Source organism: Caretta caretta, chromosome 2 (genome assembly GCF_965140235.1).
Source record: "Caretta caretta isolate rCarCar2 chromosome 2, rCarCar1.hap1, whole genome shotgun sequence".
NCBI classification, from domain to species: domain Eukaryota; kingdom Metazoa; phylum Chordata; order Testudines; family Cheloniidae; genus Caretta; species Caretta caretta.
Window position 1 is genome coordinate 62,398,483 of NC_134207.1, and position 22,406 is coordinate 62,420,888.

The 22,406-nt window shown below is 42.1% G+C and overlaps 1 protein-coding gene and 1 long non-coding RNA gene across 2 annotated transcripts in view; one reads left to right on the forward strand and one right to left on the reverse strand.

Moving 5' to 3' along the window:
- DNAJC5B (DnaJ heat shock protein family (Hsp40) member C5 beta) overlaps positions 1-22,202 on the reverse strand; it is a 33,450-nt gene extending 11,248 nt beyond the window's left edge. The window contains exons 1-2 of the mRNA XM_048840811.2: positions 22,078-22,202; positions 1,874-2,087 (exon numbers count right to left, since the gene is read on the reverse strand). Coding sequence (XP_048696768.1) covers positions 1,874-2,087; positions 22,078-22,184 — 321 coding nt within the window. The 5' untranslated portion in view covers positions 22,185-22,202. The remainder of the gene's footprint in view (positions 1-1,873; positions 2,088-22,077) is intronic.
- On the forward strand, positions 6,740-15,227 carry LOC125632520 (uncharacterized). The gene is made up of 4 exons (XR_007355338.2): positions 6,740-6,870; positions 8,292-8,756; positions 10,851-11,028; positions 14,741-15,227. It is a non-coding gene; the product is annotated as an uncharacterized LOC125632520 (long non-coding RNA).
- Positions 22,203-22,406: the final 204 nt, after the last annotated feature.

A 22,406-nucleotide genomic window follows, 5' to 3' on the forward strand; every position in this document is an offset into this window, starting at 1 on the left:
TGGGAGGGATGATACGTAAGTACCTCTGATTTTTGTGGTACATTTTTCATAGGAAGTTCTGCAATATGCAATTTAATGAATTTTACACAGGCTCCGTAACAAATCCTTCCATACCTCCAGAACATAGCACCCCAAAACAAACCCAGCAATTGCTCTCCCTGCTCTCATACAGGCTACAGGACTTCTCAGCTGCACCCTATGCTCTCCTCTGCTCTTCTTGTTGGTCACGGCTACTGCTGCTGTTGGTGTCTCTGTTCCTATTCTCATACCCACATCCATTCCACATGCATATTCATGTAACCTGAGTCAAGGGAGTGGCTCATCTGATGCTGCTGCTAGAGGACTTATCAGTGTCTCTTTTCTTCTCTCCCTTCTTAGCCAATGACTCCCTGCACTCAGAGATGGAGACAAGGAGGCTGGAAAGAGGGTAGCTGAGAGCAAAGAGAAGGAAGATTGACACAGCAGGTGGTAGTAGTAGAAGCAATCAATAGTGAAGGAAGTCCAGGACACAGTAGGAGTCAGCAGCCACAGCCTGTGCAAATTTGCTGCCAGAGAAATAGGGGCCAACTGTAAAGTCTTGGGAGTTCAGGTGGAGATGTGGTCCAGGTCCATCTTCAGTTTTTGCTGGCGTGGATACAAATTTTGCCAATATGATTTTGAAAAAGTTGCCCAGTTTTGAAAAAGTTGTCCATTAATTTGTATTTGAGCTGCTTCTATTCCCACCTGAAGTAGTGTATAAAGTATGCTTTCCCAGACACATGGAACTGACCTTGCACTAACCACTGTTGGAAACAGGATACTGAGCTAGATGGATGCCACTGTTCTGCTCCAGGATGGAGATGTCCATGTTCCTAAATCAGATCTGTCATTTCTCTTCTCATCACAGCGTATTTGGTTCACATAAAGATATTTTTTCTATTTATTCCAATGGACTCTTTGCTGCCCCAACATTTTGTTGCAGGAAATAGCAGTAAGAATAACATCTGAAGTGTGGGATTTTCCACATTTGTGATGTCATAGGCTTGTTACATTCACTGACACACTGATTGCAATGCTAGGGTTTGCAATATATACATAAATATCAAAAGATTACAGTTACATAATAAACCAAATGAACCGAGCTCTTATGTCATCAGAACCCTCACCAGGGGTTTTTCCTCATTCAATTTGCTGACTTGAGGTATCATGCTCTTCCTTTCCTGCTCTCTTCCTCCACTCCGCAGTTCTCACCTCTTCTTCCACTTCCTTTTCCCTGCCCCCTCACAATGTACCCAAAGTGTACGTATATGACACCATAATCACACACTGTGTTATGTATTATTATTGCTTACGTATGCTGTGTGCTACATATAGCAAAGAACATGGCTAAATTTGTACGGTAACTTATTAGCTGGTTGTCACACAAGTAGGACTTCTCGTTTTTGAGCAATGAGTCATTTTTATTTAGTCATTACTGAAAAGAAAATCAAAATTAACCTGGAGCTCCAGTTTCAAATATAATTTATGCCTCTAAGTGTTACCAGACGTGAAGTGTATTTAATTATTTAGTAAATTAAAGGAAAAAGGAAAAATCCTTCATTAGCACTTTGCTGGAGAGGTGCTTAATTATATTTTTGCCAGTTTCTAATCATTCAAGACATGCCATCATTTAATTAAGCTGCTATGATTTAAGGCCCTGATCCTCAAAATTGTTCTGCATCGGGGAACCCCTAGTCCCATGCAGAGCCCTAGGGGTGTAGGTGAGTGTAAAGATCCAGTCACATGGAACACTTTGCAGGACCAGGACCAAACTAGGTTAGAAGACTGCATGGTTTCCTAGCTTGCTCAGTACATTTTTAAAAAAAGAACAGAGCATTTTATTTTACCCACTCACCTTTGCCCACCAGCTTGAAAGCATGAAGTATGCATTAACATTTTCTTCTCCAAATTGTTCCGCCACATATAGCCCTAATGATCCATACTTATCGTATATGTTTCTCTTGGACTGGTCAGTCAGTATCGCCTGAGCATTGTTGATCTCTTTAAATGTTTCAGCAGCCTCTGGATTGTCGGGATTCTTGTCAGGATGATATTTCAGAGCCAATTTTCTTAAACATGAAAGAAAGAAAAGGAAAAGAGCGTTTGCTATAAATATTTACAAAATATTTTAGTTGATGCATTTTTGTTCTGAGGAGAAGGTCTGGCCTGAGTCTTGTTAGTTACAGCTTTACTGTAGCGGGAGCTAAATGTGAGGATGCCAGTGTAAGGCTCTACAGCAACTGATAATGGCTAATGGTGCAAAGATGACAGAAAGAGGAAGGTGTCTATGACCAATTTGAAAGAGGGCAGTAAGGTGAATAGGAGAGTTTTTGAAAGAAAAATAATAAATATTATCCTAAATAGGGATAAATATTAAATAAACATCCTTTCCTCAGTAGAGCTCATTCACATGGCTGTATTGACATTTGTAACACTTGGAGTTATTTTACCTTTAGGGTAAAATGCTGGTCCCATTGCAGTCAGTGGCAAAAGCCACAATGTATTAAATAGGGCCAGGATGTCACTCTTAAAATACACCTTACGGTTAATTCATAATGACATGGGCTTCTTACCTCTCAAACTTTTTGACTTTCCATCTGAGGAAAAGGGGCATAATTTTTCTTTAACTGTAGCGATTACAAGCCCAGTCTTGCTTCCACTGAAGTCAGAGGAAGTTTTGTGAGGCTCTTAAGTATCGCTCTAATGTGAGAGAAAAAAGAAGTCTTCCCTTAACATGAGACTGCTGTAGTTAAGGCTGAGTCTATGTTTTATATTTTATTTGAGCAGTGGGTTGGACTAGATGACCTCCTAAGGTGCCTTCCAACCCTGATATTCTATGATTCTACCTTGTCAGTTACAAAACCCTCTAGGCAGAAAATTGATACATGCTAAAAACACAGATGCTTATTCTTCTTTCCAAAAATGATTTTAATATGTCAGTTTTAAAGCAAATATATCAACTCGTTTATTCCCTCAAAATTACCTTCCTTAAAGGAAGGGAAATACTTTGGGATGATCTCATGGATCAATAGATACCTCAAGGTATTATATACAGCAGCTAGGTTTTCAGAAACCTTAACAATGGTAAAGTAAAAGAAATTCAGGCGCTCCAATAGAATGGGAGCATCCTTCTGAAGTACAGAATTGGAAAGCAACAGTGGTTTTGAACAGAGTCAGTTTCAAATGTCCTTTTGCCAAGCTCCAGGCAAAAGCAATCTTTGGACCTGATTCACCATTGCCTATACCATATGCAATCATAGAATCATAGAATATCAGGGTTGGAAGGGACCTCAGGAGGTCATCTAGTCCAACCCCCTGCTCAAAAGCAGGACCAATCCCCAATTAAATCATCCCAGCCAGGGCTTTGTCAAGCCTGACCTTAAAAACTTCTAAGGAAGGAGATTCCACCACCTCCCTAGTTAACGCATTCCAGTGTTTCACCACCCTCTTAGTGAAAAAGTTTTTCCTGATATCCAACCTAAACCTCCCCCACTGCAACTTGAGACCATTACTCCTTGTCCTGTCCTCTTCCACCACTGAGAATAGTCTAGAACCATCCTCTCTGGAACCACCTCTCAGGTAGTTGAAAGCAGCTATCAAATCCCCCCTCATTCTTCTCTTCTGCAGACTAAACAATCCCAGTTCCCTCAGCCTCTCCTCATAAGTCATGTGTTCCAGACCCCTAATCATTTTTGTTGCCCTTCGCTGGACTCTTTCCAATTTATCCACATCCTTCTTGTAGTGTGGGGCCCAAAACTGGACACAGTACTCCAGATGAGGCCTCACCAATGTCGAATAGAGGGGGACGATCACGTCCCTCGATCTGCTCGCTATGCCCCTACTTATACATCCCAAAATGCCACTGGCCTTCTTGGCAACAAGGGCACACTGTTGACTCATATCCAGCTTCTCGTCCACTGTCACCCCTAGGTCCTTTTCCGCAGAACTGCTGCCTAGCCATTCGGTCCCTAGTCTGTAGCTGTGCATTGGGTTCTTCCGTCCTAAGTGCAGGACCCTGCACTTATCCTTATTGAACCTCATCAGATTTCTTTTGGCCCAATTCTCCAATTTGTCTAGGTCCTTCTGTATCCTATCCCTGCCCTCCAGCGTATCTACCACTCCTCCCAGTTTAGTATCATCCGCAAATTTGCTGAGAGTGCAATCCACACCATCCTCCAGATCATTTATGAAGATATTGAACAAAACCGGCCCCAGGACCGAGCCCTGGGGCACTCCACTTGACACCGGCTGCCAACTAGACATGGAGCCATTGATTTGCCAAAGCTTTGCCGTTGAGCCCGACAATCTAGCCAACTTTCTACCCACCTTATAGTGCATTCATCCAGCCTATACTTCTTTAACTTGCTGACAAGAATACTGTGGGAGACCGTGTCAAAAGCTTTGCTAAAGTCAAGAAACAATACATCCACTGCTTTCCCTTCATCCACAGAACCAGTAATCTCATCATAGAAGGCGATTAGATTAGTCAGGCATGACCTTCCCTTGGTGAATCCATGCTGGCTGTTCCTGATCACTTTCCTCTCATGCAAGTGCTTCAGGATTGATTCTTTGAGGACCTGCTCCATGATTTTTCCGGGGACTGAAGTGAGGCTGACTGGCCTGTAGTTCCCAGGATCCTCCTTCTTCCCTTTTTTAAAGATTGGCACTACATTAGCCTTTTTCCAGTCATCCAGGACTTCCCCCATTCGCCACGAGTTTTCAAAGATAATGGCCAATGGCTCTGCAATCACAGCCGCCAGTTCCTTTAGCACTCTCGGATGCAATCTTTTACACTGGTGCAGACTGGGTGTAAAATGCTACTGTTTGGATCTGGTAGCATTTTACATCCACCTTGCTCTGATGTAAATGGCTAAAGGTGTAGAGCAATTGTGAATTGGGCCCTTTGTTTTTAAAATAATGAAATTGCAGGGGGTTGGTCTTTAAAGTGGACTGACCTAATTTGATGCTTTTAATAAAAACCCCAACAATTTTTGAAACTTCTGAAGCTCCAGATTGCTGTCAAGTAGCTACTAAACCTATGCTTCAGCTATTTCTCTTCATATAAGCTTTTACACAGTGTTACACTTTCCTTATTCCCTTGAAATGGACTTAACACTGTTACTATGATCTCATGGGAAATGCAGTGTAAGTCTGGAGACAGTGTCTGATGTCAATACCAAATGAAATTAGATAAGTGCAAGTACTGAATACCATGTTACTATGTCTAGATAGAAGATGGTACATTCATAAAAATGTAAACACTAACCTTTCTAGTATATGATAGAGGTGGTAATAGGGTAACTGGGGTGTCCACATGTTTACAGCTCAACATGCGTGCACTGGGCCAGATTCTGATCTCATTTACACCACTGAGAAATTCTGCAGAAATACCATTGACCACAATGATAGCATAGACAGGGCTCGGGCTTTTTTACAACTTTGTCATCTACTCATGATCACAGGCTGAATTACAGAAAGAACCACTGTCTTCTTATACTGAAGAAGGAATAACGAACACAGTTTTATTCCTAAATTTTCTCTCTGCTTCACTGTAGAATTAGCTAGAAACTTCCCCAGGCCTCTCAGTGGAAGATTCATGCACATGTAATTTTCTATATGTTTCTAACTATTCTGTTCAGGTTCTTATATTGTTCCTGTTATTGTATCCGATACCAGGACCTGAATGCAAAAAAACCTCAATTCTCCTTCAAGCTAGAATCAAATCAACAATCTAAGGCTTTCTACAGGAAGTACCTTTACAACGTTCCATGCATAATACCAGCTGTGCTAGCAAAGAGCTGAGCTAGTTACCTATCTTTCTTTAGGCAGTGTTGTAGCTGGGTTGTCCCCCGGATATTAGAGAGACAAGGTGGGTGAGGTAACATCTATTATTAGACCAACTTCTGTTGGTGAAACAGAGAAGCTTTCGAGGTCTGGGCTGAAAAAGAGGTCTGTGTGAGCTTGAAAGCTTGCCTCTCTCAGCAACAGAAGTTGGTTCAATAAAAGATATTACCTCACCCATCTTGTCTCTCTAATAACTTTATTTATGTCACTGCTGGGACAGCACTTGGCTCTGTCTTTCTATTTCTACTGCACCCAACACCATGGTATTTAAATACCAGATATATTTCCAAACAGGAAGAATGCATAAAATATTTAAGTGAAGTATTTTTCTCTCACTTTGATGTCACTCTGACAGATACTAGAACCATATGCAGTATCTTTGGGGGACCATATTGTATTAAGTTTATGAATGGTTTAATGTATCACAGTGGGCCAGGGACTGTATGCAACTGCAGCGGGGGAGGATTACCACTGCTCCTCCAGGACCTAAAAATAGTGGGGGTGATTAAGGATAGTTGCTGAAACTGTAAACAACTCTAGAGAGTTATCTCCCTCTGGTGTGGTTTGCATGTACACGGTCAAGCTGGGTGTTCACAGACCAACAGACAAAGAAAGGGCTTTTGGTATAAAAAAGCTGTGTTTAAACTGACACCACACCTTCTTTATGATTCAGAAAATGGAAAGGACATTTTGTCCACAGAGGGCCTCAACAATCTTTGCAGAAAAGTTGGAAGGACCTTGGCCTACCTCGGCCCCATAAGGCTGATGGGTGACCTCTGGTAACCTTTTAACATGTATATAGGAACTTTTATTGTATTTTTTGTACATTTTCTCTTTAATGCTTTTGTCCTAACAATAAATGTATTTTGCTTTGTGAAGACTGGTTGGTAACTGGTATACACTGTTGTAGTCCCTGGAGAAAACTTAACCACAGCTGCTGGACAGACTGGGGAAATGATGTCACAGTGAGCTGCAGAGAGACTGCAAACCTAACCCCCCAGCCTGGAGGTAAGGAGACATTAGTTTTTACCCAAGAGAGGGGATTACTAGGAAGCCTAAAACCTTTAAGTTGATGTCCTCAAAGAACACTGGAGCCTGGGGGCTGTCAAAGGTGCAGTCAACCCTGAAACTGTGACTTCCAAGAGTTGCACTTCTAAAAGTTAACATGAGCTGGTTATATTTTTGAGGTACACAGCAGCTTCGGAGATGCTATAGAGAGATTTTAAGGAATTGGTGGGGAAAGAAGTGAGACCTACAGGGAGCTCTCCCCATGCCAAGATCATACTGCTGCAGAGCTCATACTGCACATACTGATATCAAAGTTACTATATATATCAAGTCTGTTGACATGATAACTGGGTCCCATTCATGACTCAAGTAAAGGGGTTTCAGAGACCCCTTGTTTTGTTGTTTTGCTCGTGTTTATATCTGCTTTGTATTTTGGAAGACTGTACTCCCTTTTGAGGGACTGACACAAGTCGTTTCCTTAGTACAATTATTAAGTGACAGGAGGTGCCCTCTTGTGGTAATAAAAGTGATTTATGTCTTGTTAAATTACATGATTCTAATCTACAAACCAAGTTCAGTAAGGCGGGTACGGGGAGCTGTAAAATACACTCCCAGGGTATCCCATGAGCTTAGAAAGCCCACTGCATCTAGGGTGACCAGATAGCAAGTGTGAAAAATCAGGACACTTGTCTTTCAGAGAGGTATATAATTGCCTGTATAAGACAAAGCTCCTAATATTGGGACATCTGGTCAGCCTAACTGTGCCAAAGGAGAGATGTCTCCATTAGAGTGCAGGCAGTGCTCCTCCCTCAATTTACACTGAGGCTGGAGTGCAGCTTTATTTTCCACAGGAGCTGCACTGTAAAGTCGCCATCGGGAGACAATACAGCCTATTTCCACTGGCCAGCCCTTGTTTTGGAGTACAGTTGCGGGCCTGGAGGCACTCTGTCACCTTTCATACTGACATAAGCCTGTGAACACACTTCTGCTGGCATTTATACCAGTGGGGAATTTAGTGTTATACCTTTAACTTACTAATACCTCCTCTTGCATGCCTTAAATATATTTTTAAAATCATGCCTTTAATATCATTAATGTCTCATGTTTAATGGTATTTAGTAGACTATGCATCCTATACTTAAACATAGTATTAAATAATATTAAACACTGAAATATGTGTAGAACTGATAAATGAAATTGTTCATAAGTAAAGTTTTATGAATGCCCTTGTAAGTTTCACTTTCAATCCAATTGCTGCTTAGATCACTGAAACTTGCACTATTTCAACATTGTAACTTCTGCTCACTGTTTGCCATTCATTATACTTGTCCATATTGTAACTTAAACTCATTTTAAAAAGCTCAATCCATTTTGTAAAAGCCTGCTGCAACCTTCATTTTGCAAAAACCTTATTCCTTTAGTTTAGATGTTTGAATGAGGTATGGATGGATGATGGAATCAACCTCCAGCCTCAACCCGTCCTAATGAAATAAAGTGTAAACACCAACATCTGAAGATGCAGACAACAACCCTGACAAAGCAAGAAGAGTCCACCCGGAAAAGAAAAGAACAAAGGTACAACTGAAGGAACATCAAAGCCAGGTCCCAGGCTGAAAGTCATGTCTGCAATTGACAGATGATCAATCACATTGAACCCAGAGGCAGCGTGACACAGCAAGTCCTATAGACTCTGGATTCAAACGAAAGCCTACAAAAAGGATGGATGAGATGGAAGACTTTGGAGGGTAACATTCTGCTGCCAACATGGAAGGGCATCGGTGCATGCCCAACAGAGACCCAGCTCTTCCTTGTGCCCGGCTTTCCTGGCCAGTTAGCCGCCACAAGCTACAAACCCAAGCCACGAACTCAAGCTACATTCAGGACAGGTAACTATACAGCAGCTGCAGAACATTTGGGGGTGTGTGTGTGTGTGTGTGTGTGTGTGTGTATAAGTATTAGGTATTAGCTAGTGGTTATAGATCAAATTGTGTTATAATAAACGTGACATCTTGTCTTGTCCCCTGAAATGATCCTGTGTGGTTTTGTCAGCATAACATATGTAGACTGAATAAACAGGCTGACTTTACATGTCTAACGACATTCCGTGGTGTCTAAGAACTTAGGTTGCATATGCGATCTGGTCTTTTTTATTAAGTGGTGGAAAAAGGCCCAGGCTATTAAGATTAATATTGATTGAGGTATTTCTTGGAAATTGATGGCTGGTTAGAAGAATAACACTAAACACTTTATTGGCTTCCATGGTTTTTGCACTAATATATCTGTAGACATTTCTGCCCTCCCTGTACTCCTTAAGCAAAATTATACAAATTAAGGGCTGAGTCCCGGAGCCCTTATTTGGAAAAAATTTCTTCTGACTTCAGAGGGATGAAGGATTCTCCTTTCACTACCTCCCTCTGCCTTCCATATCAGCACAGACTCAGACAGATTTTGACTCTTGATTTAAATAAAATGTATTCACTGCAATTAATTTACTAGTGCAGATGGATGGTCAAATAGCTATTTTGCCTAAATGCTGATAACTTATTTCCTAGTCTAAGACAACTATTTACTTTGCAGTTCACTAAACATAAAACAGTCACATTACATGGGCCTTTCAAAAGAGACGTTCAGAGTAGACAAGCACAAAACCTAAAATCTGTGGATAGATTACATCGCCCAAGATGCACCATGGCTCGGGACTCCTATAATGTACCCCTATTATTTAGTGTTCAGGAGCTATGAGAAGGAAAGAATGGGTTTGCATTTAGAACTGCTGAGAAAATAGGATATATTTCCACAAAATTTTCAAGTTTTCTACAAAATATTTTGACTAAAACCTGAAATAATTCAATTTAAAATGTCACTGCAGTGTTCATAGGAGTTATAGTCCTGGGTGCCCTATGCTCCCATTCTCCACTAGGGACTGAGATCTCTGGCCAGACTACATCTCCCATGATGCATGTTGGCCTGGTACTCTTGTGATGCATCCTCTTCCCACCCCTCCAGAGAGGACAGAAAGTGATGCATTGTGGAGTGTGGCTGTCTCCCAGTGAGTCCATCTTTTAGAGGAGAACAGGAGCAAAAGGCACCAAGACTACAACTCCCCTGAGGCAGAGCTGAACCATTTTGAATTGAAATATTTTGGTTTTCGGCATTGTAAGGAAACATTGAAATTTTCCACACTCTTGCAGTGCATTTTGCTTTGTGGAAAATTTTTGTATAAAATGCAGTTTTGATCAGCCCTGCTTTTGTTGCTTTGTCGTTGAAATAGCGATGCACGTGGAAAGTGTGATTGTGCTGGAGTACCTGCCTTTTACTCTTTCAGAGCTGCAACCCATGAATATAGGTAGGAAGCCCAGAGAAGAAGGGGTCTCCTTACACCCTCTAATTAACCTGTACAGACACACAGGAAGGGTTACAATCTGGGCTTTATTACTTATGTGGTCATAGGCACCGGGGCTGGCGCACCCACGGGGAAAAATTGGTGGGTGCTCTACACCCACCAGCAGCCAAGCTCCCCACCCCACCACCCCACCCCAGCTCACCGCACCTCTGCCTCCTCCCCTGAGTGTGTCACGTCCTCGCTCTTCCTCCCAGTGCTTGCCGCCGTGAAACAGCTGTTTTGCAGCATAACAAGCTCTGGAAGGGAGTGGGGAGGAGCAGGAATGTGGCGCACTCAGGGGAGGAGGCAGGGAAGAGACGGGGATTTGGAGAAGGGGTTGGAATGGGGGCTGGGCAGGGATGGGAGGAGGTGGGGCAGGGGTGGAGTCGGGGCGCAGCTGGGGGAAAGGGGGGGCGAGCACCCACCAGCGCCAGCAGAAGTTGGTGCCTAAGTATGTGATAGCTACTGAAGGACCAGAATCTAAAAATATTGAAAAACTTGGTGAAAAACTCTTTCCAAGATCTTAGTGTGAATTTCCATGTCACTAAGAGTATGAATGGGCATTGGGATTAATCTGTCTTCTCATTCCTGACTGTAGGTCAAGGTAGAGTTACATTGGCAGGACCATGTGCAGAAGTTTTCCCAGCCAATGTCTGTGCTGTAACTGTCCCGTAGATAATCAGAAGGAGATCTCAATATTCAGGGCTATCAATTTGGCTCCTTTCACCAATATCCTATTTCTTCACAATTAAGAAGAAAACACCCTGGAAAATAAGGTAACCACTAACCACAAGTGATTTCATAGCCGTTATGGAAGCCAAGCCTCAATGTCTGTTTTAAATGAAATATCCCATGATTTGTTTTAAAAAATATTTGTTTTAGTGTCTACCCTAGACCCCAGAAATATAAACAAGTTCTTTTTAATTAGAAACCTTTCTAACTCTTTATTTCCCTGGTAAATTAGCTGTTGCTAAATTGCAAAGAAAATCATGGAGCGGTACCTATGTCATGTTTATTAAAATGAAATTTTCCCCTAGGCGGTGTCATTATGGTGAATACCAATTTAATTAATAATGGCAAGAAACTTACAATCAGGTATTGCTGGTTTTTTACACTGCACTGAAGACTAGTTCAACAGCAGGTTTTTGGACTCATGAAACAAATTAGCATAAGATAAGTTTAATTAAAAGAAATCTAAGAGCCTGACTCATCATTTTATCTTGCAAGTATTTACAACTATTCCATTAAATGTGAATCCCTCTGACATTTCCACTTTATTCAGAAGCAGTCTCTGTTTTCCTGTAATTACTAATAAAGATGGGTAAAGCACCACTGTCAGTTTTACCATCCTTATTTATGTTCAGTGCAAAATAAAATCCACCTCACTTTGCATTCTTCCATGACAACTCTCCCCTTCTGGGACTAAAGAATGTTTCCTTTCCAGAAAGTTAAATGTAAAAACAACAACAACATGAGGTTTGCTATACAAGTCATTTGATGACTTCTGGGGCCAAAATGTATTATGTCAAATGTATATAATAAATTACATTAATTACATAAGCGGTTATGACATCAATGGGAGTACATGGGGTATAAGTCAGCACTGAATTTGACCTTATAGGTCTGTTCACCCAGGATGTCAAAAGTCTAAGCTGTGGACATTCTCATCCTTCCCCCCCACGGGTCCCCCCACCGTGAATATTTTAGAAGAGTAAAAATGGGGTAGAGACTTCATTCATGCACAGTGACATCTTTATTTTGTCCAGCTGAAGGCTACCACAGCTAAACCCTGATCTAGAATTGACTCTCTGCATGTGTGCAGGTGTCTCCTCATGTGGAGTTAATTGGAGGATCAGGCCCTAATTTGTATAATATAAAGAAAGTGCAGCTAACTCTATTGATTACATATGGAGGTTGGTGTGGATGCTAATGGTGTAGGGTTGTGTGTTACTGCTTATAGTGATGATGTGGGATTGGTGTGCAGGTTTGGGGTGTGAGTGGAATCTGAAAGCATGCATGTGGTGTACGCATCCAGGAAGAATAGTGGAAAGAGACAGAGTGGCAGGGGGTGAGAAGAAATGACATGGGGGCCTCACTTCAACTTTTTGCTTGGAGACCCTTTCAAAAATTGTTACCTCTCTGAGTAGCAAGAGTAGATGGGAGTGTTAAACATCACATGATAGGCCAGTGATGGGATACTCAGCATAAGGGAGAAGATGGCCATGTGTTACCAGCAAAAATGAGACTGAATCATATTGTCACATGTGAGAGACTAAAAGTAGCTGACTACAGCAGGTATGATGTGTTGACTAATATATGCGGGCTACATATAATATATAATATAGAGTTGTTTGTCCACTCTGACCCCATAATCCTTTTCAGGGTCGCTGCTTTCCAGCATGTAGGTCTGGCCTGCCTTCTCTGTTCCTGTTGGTATGACCTTGTACTCTGTTATATTAAAACATATTTTGTTTGAACGGGTCCAGTTTACCACACTTCATATGACTGCCTTATCTTCGTCATTAGTTTCCACTTTGCTAGTCTTTGCATCATCTGCACATTTTACCAGCAGGGATTTTATATTTATTTTCAGATCACTGATAAAATGTGGAATAGTATCAGACCTAGAACTGATCCCTGCAGAAACACTAGCATTCAGTGATTTCCCATTGACAACTACTTTTTGAAATCTGTCAGTTACCCAGCTCTTAATCCATTTAATGTGTGTTTCATTGATATTTTTAGGACTAAATTTGTAATGAGAATGTCATGCACCACTAAGTCAAATGCCTTAAAAAAGTCACTTTACAACCACAGTAATATATTGCATCATGTACATTGTTGTTCAGTAAAAGGTCTACCAGATGAGTGATGGTAAACTATCTTTGACTTTGTACATACTATTCTTATGCAATGAATATGGCTTATTATTTCTTACTATTTAATTAAGACACATCCCAGTTTTATTGGTCTAGAACAGTCTGAGATGAGTCTTCTTAATTCTTGACTTTTTCCCGCAAGACAAACCTATAACCCTAAAAAGAAAAGGAAGACTTGTGGCACCTTAGAGACTAACAAATTTATTTGAACATAAGCTTTCGTGTAGCTCACGGAAGCTTATGCTTAACTAAATTTGTTAGTCTCTAAAGGTGCTACAAGTCCTCCTTTTCTTTTTGCGAATACAGACTAACACGGCTGCTACTCCATAACCCTAATGCAATCTGGAATTTTAATGGTTCTTATGAAACCAAAATTCGCATTAGTGTGGTATCTGAGTCATGGTAGCATAAGCCAGGTTCCTCTTTTCAAAGCACAAAGAAGGTGTAAAGGGTTTTTGAAACAATTTGTTTTTATGAGGCATCTGACATACAGTGACAATAGTTACACAAGCTCTAGTGAAGTGGTCTGAAAAACTGTGAGTAAAGTGCCTTGCAGTTTCATTACATTTCACAGGTTTTTAACGTAACAATGTTGTGATGGCTTTATTCCACATCCCTGAGTACAAGAATGATATTCTCGGTGGGCTCTCAGCCTGATTAAATATTTTGAATAACTAACAGAATACTAATGTGTCAGTTAGATGGATCTGAATGCCTTCTGCAGCATTTTATTACCCTAATCAGCAGAGAAAAAATGCGGGGAATATTAATAAAAACCTAAGTGTAACATACTGATTGTTGCATGAAAATGCTGTAGATTTTGTGTTTAAATAAACTTTATATAAGCCATGCTTGGAAGATACGTATTTTTCTGTTAATAAAACAAATCCCAGATAATAAAACAATTACACAAATTATATTTCATTCATAGAAATGAATGTAAATTACAAATGGCATTTTAATTATAATTTTGATAGAAGTCAGTGGAGGGGACTTGTGGAAGGGCTTTGCTTTTTGCAGACCAGATGGGCGACTGCCATGCAATTTCCCCCTAGTTTTTTCTGGTTTCACAGATATTCATTATTATGTATAATGATCTGGACCCTGTAATTAAACTAACATCCTTATCCACCATATGTGAATCATTCCTTGCCTGCGGGGGAAAAAACACTTTGGAGACCAGAGTTCCTACCCAAGGAGTTTATTCAGCTTTGTACCCTCAGGAGGAAAGGCTTCCACTCAGCTTTGGAATTAATATGGTTGTGACACACGGCTAGAAAGGGTTAAACATCCTGCAAAATAAGTAACCCACAAAAGACACGTGGGGAGATAATGTTAGTGTTTTTGTGTATTTACATATGTATGAGTAAGGTGGACAATGTAATCAACTGTCCCTGCCTATGCTGTATTCTAATAATTCAGAGGTCAAAAGAACATCCTATCATGTAAATAAATTGTAAACACGGGATATCTCAGTATTCATCTCTCTTTGAAATGTACTGTGAATGGTAGAGGAACAAGCAAATGACCTTATGTTAATTTGTATAGCTAAGTTCTGGTGATGGACCTCCTTCAAGGTCATCCCATTAACTACCTTTTGTTCCCCAAGGAATTCCAACTTGTCAGAAGACATGAAATTGTATAAAAGATCCTTGGGTCCTGATTCTGTCATCTCAGATCTGCTTAGATTTCATCAGGGGAAGTTTGAGTCGCAAGACTGAGGTCCCAGTTATGCTGGTACACTCTGAATATGAGATTTGGACATTGGACTATGACCTATGAACTGAATTCTAAAGGAACTCTTTGCAACTTCGAAGCTCACCATCTCTGCTATGAATCTGAACCTTAATAAATTGAACTCATGTCTGTATGTGTATTGATATTTTAACCATACTCTCTCTTTTGTGTTTTAATACATTTTAGTTTAGTTAATAAGAATTGCCTGTTGCATGTATTTGGGTAAGATCTCAAACATTCATTAACCTGGGAGGTAATGTGTCCAATCCTTTGGGACTGGTAGAAACTTTTCTTTTATATGATGAAATAAGATTTACAGAAATTTTCATCATATTTGATGTGGGTACCTGGATGGAGGCCTGAGGCTGGATCACTTTAAGAGAACTGTGTTGTTTGGACTTCTGAGTAACCAGTAAGGTAATAAAGAAGCTGTTTTATGCTGTCTTGGTAAATCTAAGTGATGGAATATCCACCAGCTTTATGGGGATTGTCTGCCCCATTCTTTGCAGTTCACCCTAATTGAGTGACCACAGCTGGCTCCACACTAGGACCCCAATCACAATGTTTTTTGGCCCCATAAACCACACAGATCTCAGATTTGCCAAGTCTAGAACCATCCATGTAGGGACTATGGGTGAAATCCTGGCCTCACTGAAGTCAGTGAGAGTTTTGCCATTGACTTAATGGAATCAGGATTTCACCCTTTTGTGTCTCCACACCCAGTGTCCATGACACTTTTAGGAACCATATTGCCCGTGTTTTTCTGCTACTCACAACTCCCAAATCCCCACAGGGTCACACAGGGTGTTCCAGTGCGTGTTGACCCACATCATATAATATAGTATTGATTTGGGTCATCACTATCAAATGCATAGATTCACTGTGTGGTGAGACAGATGGATTCACAGATACTTATCCCATGTCCCACCCCACTCAAACACACAATGCAAAAACCAATGCAGTAATGTTTACCTGAAGCTGATAAATATTTGTAAATGCGCGGGAGCCCCAGTGCACCCTGAAGGGCAGAAGCCCGGAATCCTGGCATGCCCCCTGGGGCAGAAGCCCCAGCGTTCTGGGAAATACTCGGGGAGAAATTAAGCCCTGATGGTAAGGAAATGTAGAGGGAAGAGTAAAGGAAACACACACAAAAGGAAAAGAGAGAGAAAGAGAGACAAGCAGATGGGGAAAGAAGAGAAACAAGAAGTGACAGTGGTGACCCTAAAGGTGAGGGTAGTTTTTCACTGAGCGATGTGGAGACAATAAAGTACTGAACAAATAATAAAAATGATGATAACTGATGTAAGCGGAGTCGGGATGAGCTCCACCCTGACATCTGGTGGCGAGGTGTGGCAAGTTGTGGAAAAGAACTTCAGGGGCTGATCTCATTTGCATAGGCACACCCAGCCCGCCTAGAATGAGGCCATAACTGCCCAAATGGTCACTTTGGCTGTTGTGGGATCCCCAGTGTCTCTGTTATTGGGGCGGGAAGAATAAATTGTTATTACCCTGATTATGGGAACTGTGCTTGGAACTGTACTTGGCCTTTTGTTATGATGGAGGACTCACCATCAACTAAGTAGCCCACTCGCTAGGCAAGGGACATGGGTTCCAAAACTCTGTGACTTGAGAGGCTTGAGACAGGTATTAGTACCTGGTGGTGTGGACCCTTTGTGAGGGCCTGAAATACCAATTGCACCTCTGTCTCTCTTCACTGTGGAATGTCAGAGCTAACTTTGGGTCTATTAAGAGTCTTGCTACAGCTACTGTGCTGAATTCACTTTGGCCTTATGGTGCACCAGCACTGAGGCTCCCACTACTATGAGCTGAAATCACTGAGAGCTGGAATCACTGAGCACTGTGTCAAGTAGTGGGGAGCCAGAAGATCTAGAGTGCAGTGGTGCTGTTCGTGGATAGGCTGGCGGAGTGTTCGTGAGACGGTGAGGTGAGCTATGCAGAGTGGAGCCGTTTGTGAGACAGCGGAGCGTTTGTGAGATGGCGAGGCGAGCTGAGCAGAGCTGTTCGTGAGACGGCGGAGTGGAGCGTTCGTGAGACGGCGAGCTGTGCAGAGCGGAGCCGGTTGTGGTGGAGTGGAGCCGTTCGTGAAACAGCGGAGCGGAGCAGAGCCCTGTGGGGCAGTCAGCGTCAGGACACATAAGGTGCCCCTTACCTCTTTCCCCCACACACAGGCACATTTTAGCCAGACTGGGAAGTAACACTATGCAGATGAACTTTTGAACTCTGGGGCTGGACTTTTTGGACTTTGGGTGATTTGTGGCTTGCTGGACTCAAGAGACATTTGGGTTCTGGGACTGAAGACCCCGAGGGAAAGGATGTGGCCCAATTTGCTGGGGTGGGTCTTTGCTCATGGTTTGGTTAATGAACACTAGTTGTGGTGTTTCCCCAATTTAATGCTGATGTCGTTTACCTCATGTTATTAAAGATGCTCTGCTACACCGAAACTCTGTGCTTGCGAGAGGGGAAGTATTGCCTCTTTGAGGCACCCAGGGGTTTGTGTAAGATTTTCCCAGGTCACTGGGTGGGGGCTCGAGCCAGTTTTGCATTTGCTTTGATGAGAGGGAACCCCTGTGTACTGAACCCGGCCCTTGCTGCTATCAACTTGGCCTGGCAGAAGGGTTACACTAAAAATGTAGGTATTAAATAAGAGCTATATTCTAGTCTTGATTTTTGTGCAAACCTCCCACTGGGATCAATGGGCTGTGGACTGAGGGGAGAATGTAGTCCTAAATGTATGCCCTGGGTACTGATGACAGGAAAAAAAAAATTTAATTAATTTCTCTGTGTTACTTAGATCTAAGTCAAGAATAGTCTCTTCTCTTCCTTGCTGTAGATTTACTTGGCACAAAGCAATTGTTAAAGGTGTCAAGAAATTAATTCTCAAAATCTTGTTCCATTGTGATGTAACCATGTGACATTTCTATCCTTTCTTAATAAAACACAGGAAACACCTCTGTAATTTGTTCATATATTTTAAAAGAAACTGACACTCAAACCACTTTTTACACATGGTGATGACTTGGGGCATACGCTGATGCTAGCCATGTCTGCAGCATTCTGAGATGCAGCCTGCATGCTGAACTTCATAGCTGTCATGTGACTCAGGAGACTGACGCACCTGCATGCCGTGGTGAGAGGGTATGCTTTCGGCCACAGACCTAGATTCCATAACGTTTTGAACCTAGTTTGCAATAGAAAGGCCTTGGCCTTCGAGGAGTTCCAGTGAACTCTATTGTCTGTACTGGTTTCAGGAGTGATTTGTCCCAATTTACATAGGAGTCCCAGTGCATTGTATGTGGACAGGATGGTGGATATGCTGGATAGGACTGGAGCCTTGGCCTGACCTCTGATCAACCAGTCAGGTACAGGAACACACGGCCACCTAATTTTTGTAGATGTGCTGCCATCACCACCATGCACTTCGTGAACAACCAAGGAGCAGCTGGCAGACCAAACAGAAGCACTGTGAACTGATAATGGCAACCATTCACCACAAATCTGAGAAAATTCCAATGGTCATGGTGTACTGTGACATGGAAGTAAGTGTCCTTTAAGTTGAAGGCAGCAAACTAGTCCCCCTGTTCCAGGGAAAGAATAATGGAAGCTAGGGTAATAACGTGGAATTTTATTTTCTTCAGGAATTTGTTAAACTTTCTTAGATCTAAAATAGGCCTGAGGCCTCCTTTTGCCTCAGGAACGAGGAAGTAGCAGGAATAGAAGCCTTTCCCCTGAAGTACCACTGGACTTCTTCTGTGGCCCCTGCCTGAAGAAGAGACTGGACCTCCTGTTGAAGGGCAATCTTGTGTGGGTGGTCCCTGAAGAGGGATGGGGAAAGGGGGGTAGAAATGAACTGGATGTCATATCCCAGTTACATCATGCTTAAGACCACCCCCCGCACCACCACCTCCTCACCCTCCCAGTTTGATGTTAGGTAAACCCAAACACCTAGGAAGTGGAACAAGTGATTGGTAAACAAAAGATGGGAAATTGATGGAACTATGGGAACTTGTACATTGCCTTCAACCAACCCCATCAAAATGCCTGTTTGGATGAGATGACTGGACAGGATGAGCCACTGATGCTGAAGAGACGGGCATTGGAGGGTGCCTTCCATAATCCCTGCCCTTTTTTCTTAGCAGATCTTGGGATCAGGGAGCAAAAACTTGGTGACTGTATGGCTGCTGTGGATGAAACCACTTTCTCTTCATGGGCGGGGTATAAATTCCAGGGGATTTGAGTATCACCCTGGAATCCTTAAGGCTATGAAGGCTGTCATCCATTTTTTCCCAAAAAGAAGCAAGGGACCTTTAAAAGGGAGGTCCTGGATAGTCTGTTGGACATCTAGGGGTAGCCCAGGTGACAGCAACCATGAATACCTTCTCATAACAATAGCTGATGCCATGATTCAAGCAGCCAAGTCTGTACTATCCATACTGTCCTGGAGAGCAGTCCTAGTGACCAGCTTATGCTCTTCAGCCATTACTGCAAACTCCTATCTACAGTTCTCTGGTAACTGGCCTTAAATTTTATAATGTTCTCCCAGAGGGTGAAATCATAGTGACTCAGGAATGGCTTTTGGTTTGCAAATCTGAGTTGTAGACTCCCTGAGGAATAAAGTTTGCAACCAAACAGATCCAGTCTCTGAGTCTTTGCCTTTCGGTGTCAATGCTTGTTGTCCGTGTCTTTCCCACTCATTGGCAGCTGCCACCACAAGAGAACTGGAGGTGGGGGAGATGAGAGTAAAAATGTTCATACCCCTTAGAGAGCACAAAGTACCTCCTCTCAGCTTGATTTACTGTGGGGCGCAAGGAAGAGGGTGTCTGCCAAAGATCCTTGACTGGCTCCAGAATGGCTTCATTAATTGGCAGAGCCACCCTGACTGGGGGTTGCCGATACCAGAATGTCCACCAACTTGTGAGAGCTTTCACACACCTCTTCTGCCTGAATGTTAAGTAGCGAGGCCACCCTTCTCAAAAGATCTTGATAAGCCCTGTGGTCCTTTCGCAGCTGTGAGTCACTTGACAGCTCAATAGCCTCATCTGGTGACAAGAACAAGAAAGCAACATGTATCTGAGGTGGTGGTTGGTATATGACTTGTGGTGGAGAAACTGCCAGAAACTGCTCGGTACTGGTCTCAGTACCAGGTACTAGGGAATGATGCTCTTGATGCTGATGTCTCGGGTGCATTCTCCATGATAGCAAGCAGAACAGTTGAGGGGAGGTCTTAGCTGGCGGGAGGAGGCCCCATGATGTCCAGAATGCCATTGGTATGGGCTGGAAACCCATCCTAGGCTGGACCATTGACCCTTAGAAGGAGGCCAAAGCTGAGGTTGCTGCATGGCCCATGCTCCCAAAGCTTTTGTGGGGTGGGTATGCTCCCTGTCCTGAATGGGATATAAGTGACCTCACCTCCAAGTCTGAAGAAGAGCCAGATACTTCTGACAATGGAGGGGCAGATCCATTTGGGATTGATGAGAGGTAGCCTGAGTCCAGGGATGGTGGTATCAGGGAAATCATTGTAGGCTTTCCTCTTGACAGCATAGGCTTTTGCAGAGGCCTTCAGTAATAGTACCACAGGATCTCTCGATTCATTGAAGTATGAGCTGTGGGCATCAATACCAGCTGCAGCTGCTTCTGCCGGTGATACCACTACTGGGAGGCTAAACAGATCCCTTGCGGCTGTGCGGTGGTTGGAAGCGGCACCGCTTCATGGCTTGGCAAAAGTCTTTCAGGGGATAGCCTCAACAGACCTGGCACAGGCTCTGGAGGTGGCCATCCACTCTTGGCAGGCAATGAGTGTTCCAGGAAGAGCCTTGCCAGGATGGGTTCCTGGCCCAATCCAGTGTCTTTATTAAGACCATAGTCTTATTTATTTATGGCTTATTACAACAATCTGTAACCCATTAACCCCGCTTTTTGTCCTGTACCTGCAGGGGTGTTAAGAGGCCACTTCACCCTGAATGGTCCCTTTGCATATGTGATAACTACTTATGCTAAACTCTCTGTTTGATCTTATATTTGTCTGTGGCTCTCTGAGTACCTTTCCCAGACCTGAGGAAGATCTCTGTGTAGCTCAAAAGCTTGTCTCTCTCACCCATAGAAGTTGGTCCAATAAAAGACTATTTTTGAACATTTTGGCCATACAGTAAGTTATTGACGTTGGAGGGCCTGATTTTACTCTCACTTTTACACCCCAATTTACACCATGTAACTCTCTAGTGTTAGTAAATATTAACTTTTTAATGATTTTGTATGATAAACTCTTATAATTCTTTTATATGCTACCCAAAATCCTTTTTATGTTGTGTATTGATACGTTTAGTGTCCTACCTCTATTGAAACTAAAACATTCTTTGTCTTTCAGTTGAAACTAATGGGTGACGGGAAAATGAACTCAATAACAGAATGTGTGTAATAATTTAACCCTATTTACTCTGACTTTAATGCAGTCCAGGTGTCCAGGGAAGAGACCCCCCAAACTAATGAAAAAGCGTCTGCACAAGTATGTTATAAGCAAAACCGAATGATTGATAAGGGATACTTCTTAATGCAGATGGGTTCTGTAATGGATGAAATAATGACCCCATTGAAGGATGTTTTTAACTCATTAAGAACTGTCAATTGTCATAGCGGTTAGTACTTATGACCAGATTAGAGATTCCTTTTTGCTCATCAGTCAGGTAAACTGTGGACCATAAAAGACATTCCATTAGTAATTAGGAAAACAGACTATATGATAAAAATAAGGATGGGAAAGTATTTTCCCCTCCAAAATGGAGTTTGTCTCATATCCTATAAAAGGATAGAAGGTTGGGAAGTTACTTTGGAGTGCAGATTAGATTGCCAGCATCTCACCAGTTACAGAGAAGAGAGACACAGAGACCATCTCTTTACCTTGCACCAAAGGTAGTAATGTATCTATTTTTTCAGTATTCTGCATAATGCTGTATTAATCTTTGATTAAATAATTACATTTGAGCCTGTTATTTGACGATCTCAAATCATTATTAAATTCAGATATGCAACAATGGACTTCAGTGCAGTTACTCCTGATTTACACTTCTTTGAATAAACTGCTGTTTCTAGGATCTGTTGCCTGGACAGTACATATAATATTGCAGCACAGTAAAACCTATGCTGTTGTGACATAAAACATTTTTGTTGCCTGTGTTTTAGACACTTCTTAAATACCTGTAAGATTTCTTAATTTCTTCATGTGTTGCCCCCTTCTCCAGAGCCAGAATTGCATATAGTGCTTCTCCTGATGTGGATAAAGCCCGTTGCCTTTGTTCATCCATCTTATCTGTGCATTACCAAGACTACTGAGGGGGAAAAAAAGAACAACAGGGATTGCAGATGTAGGGATAATATTTCTTATTGTTAATTTGAATAAGGTTTAATTAGTTTGTAAAGTTACTTTCTAAACTATTTTACATGTAAGTAAATTTGAAAAAGCATATACCTTTCCAAAAAAGCCACAGACCCTTCCTCTCCCCCAAAATACATTATTTTAAAGTGAT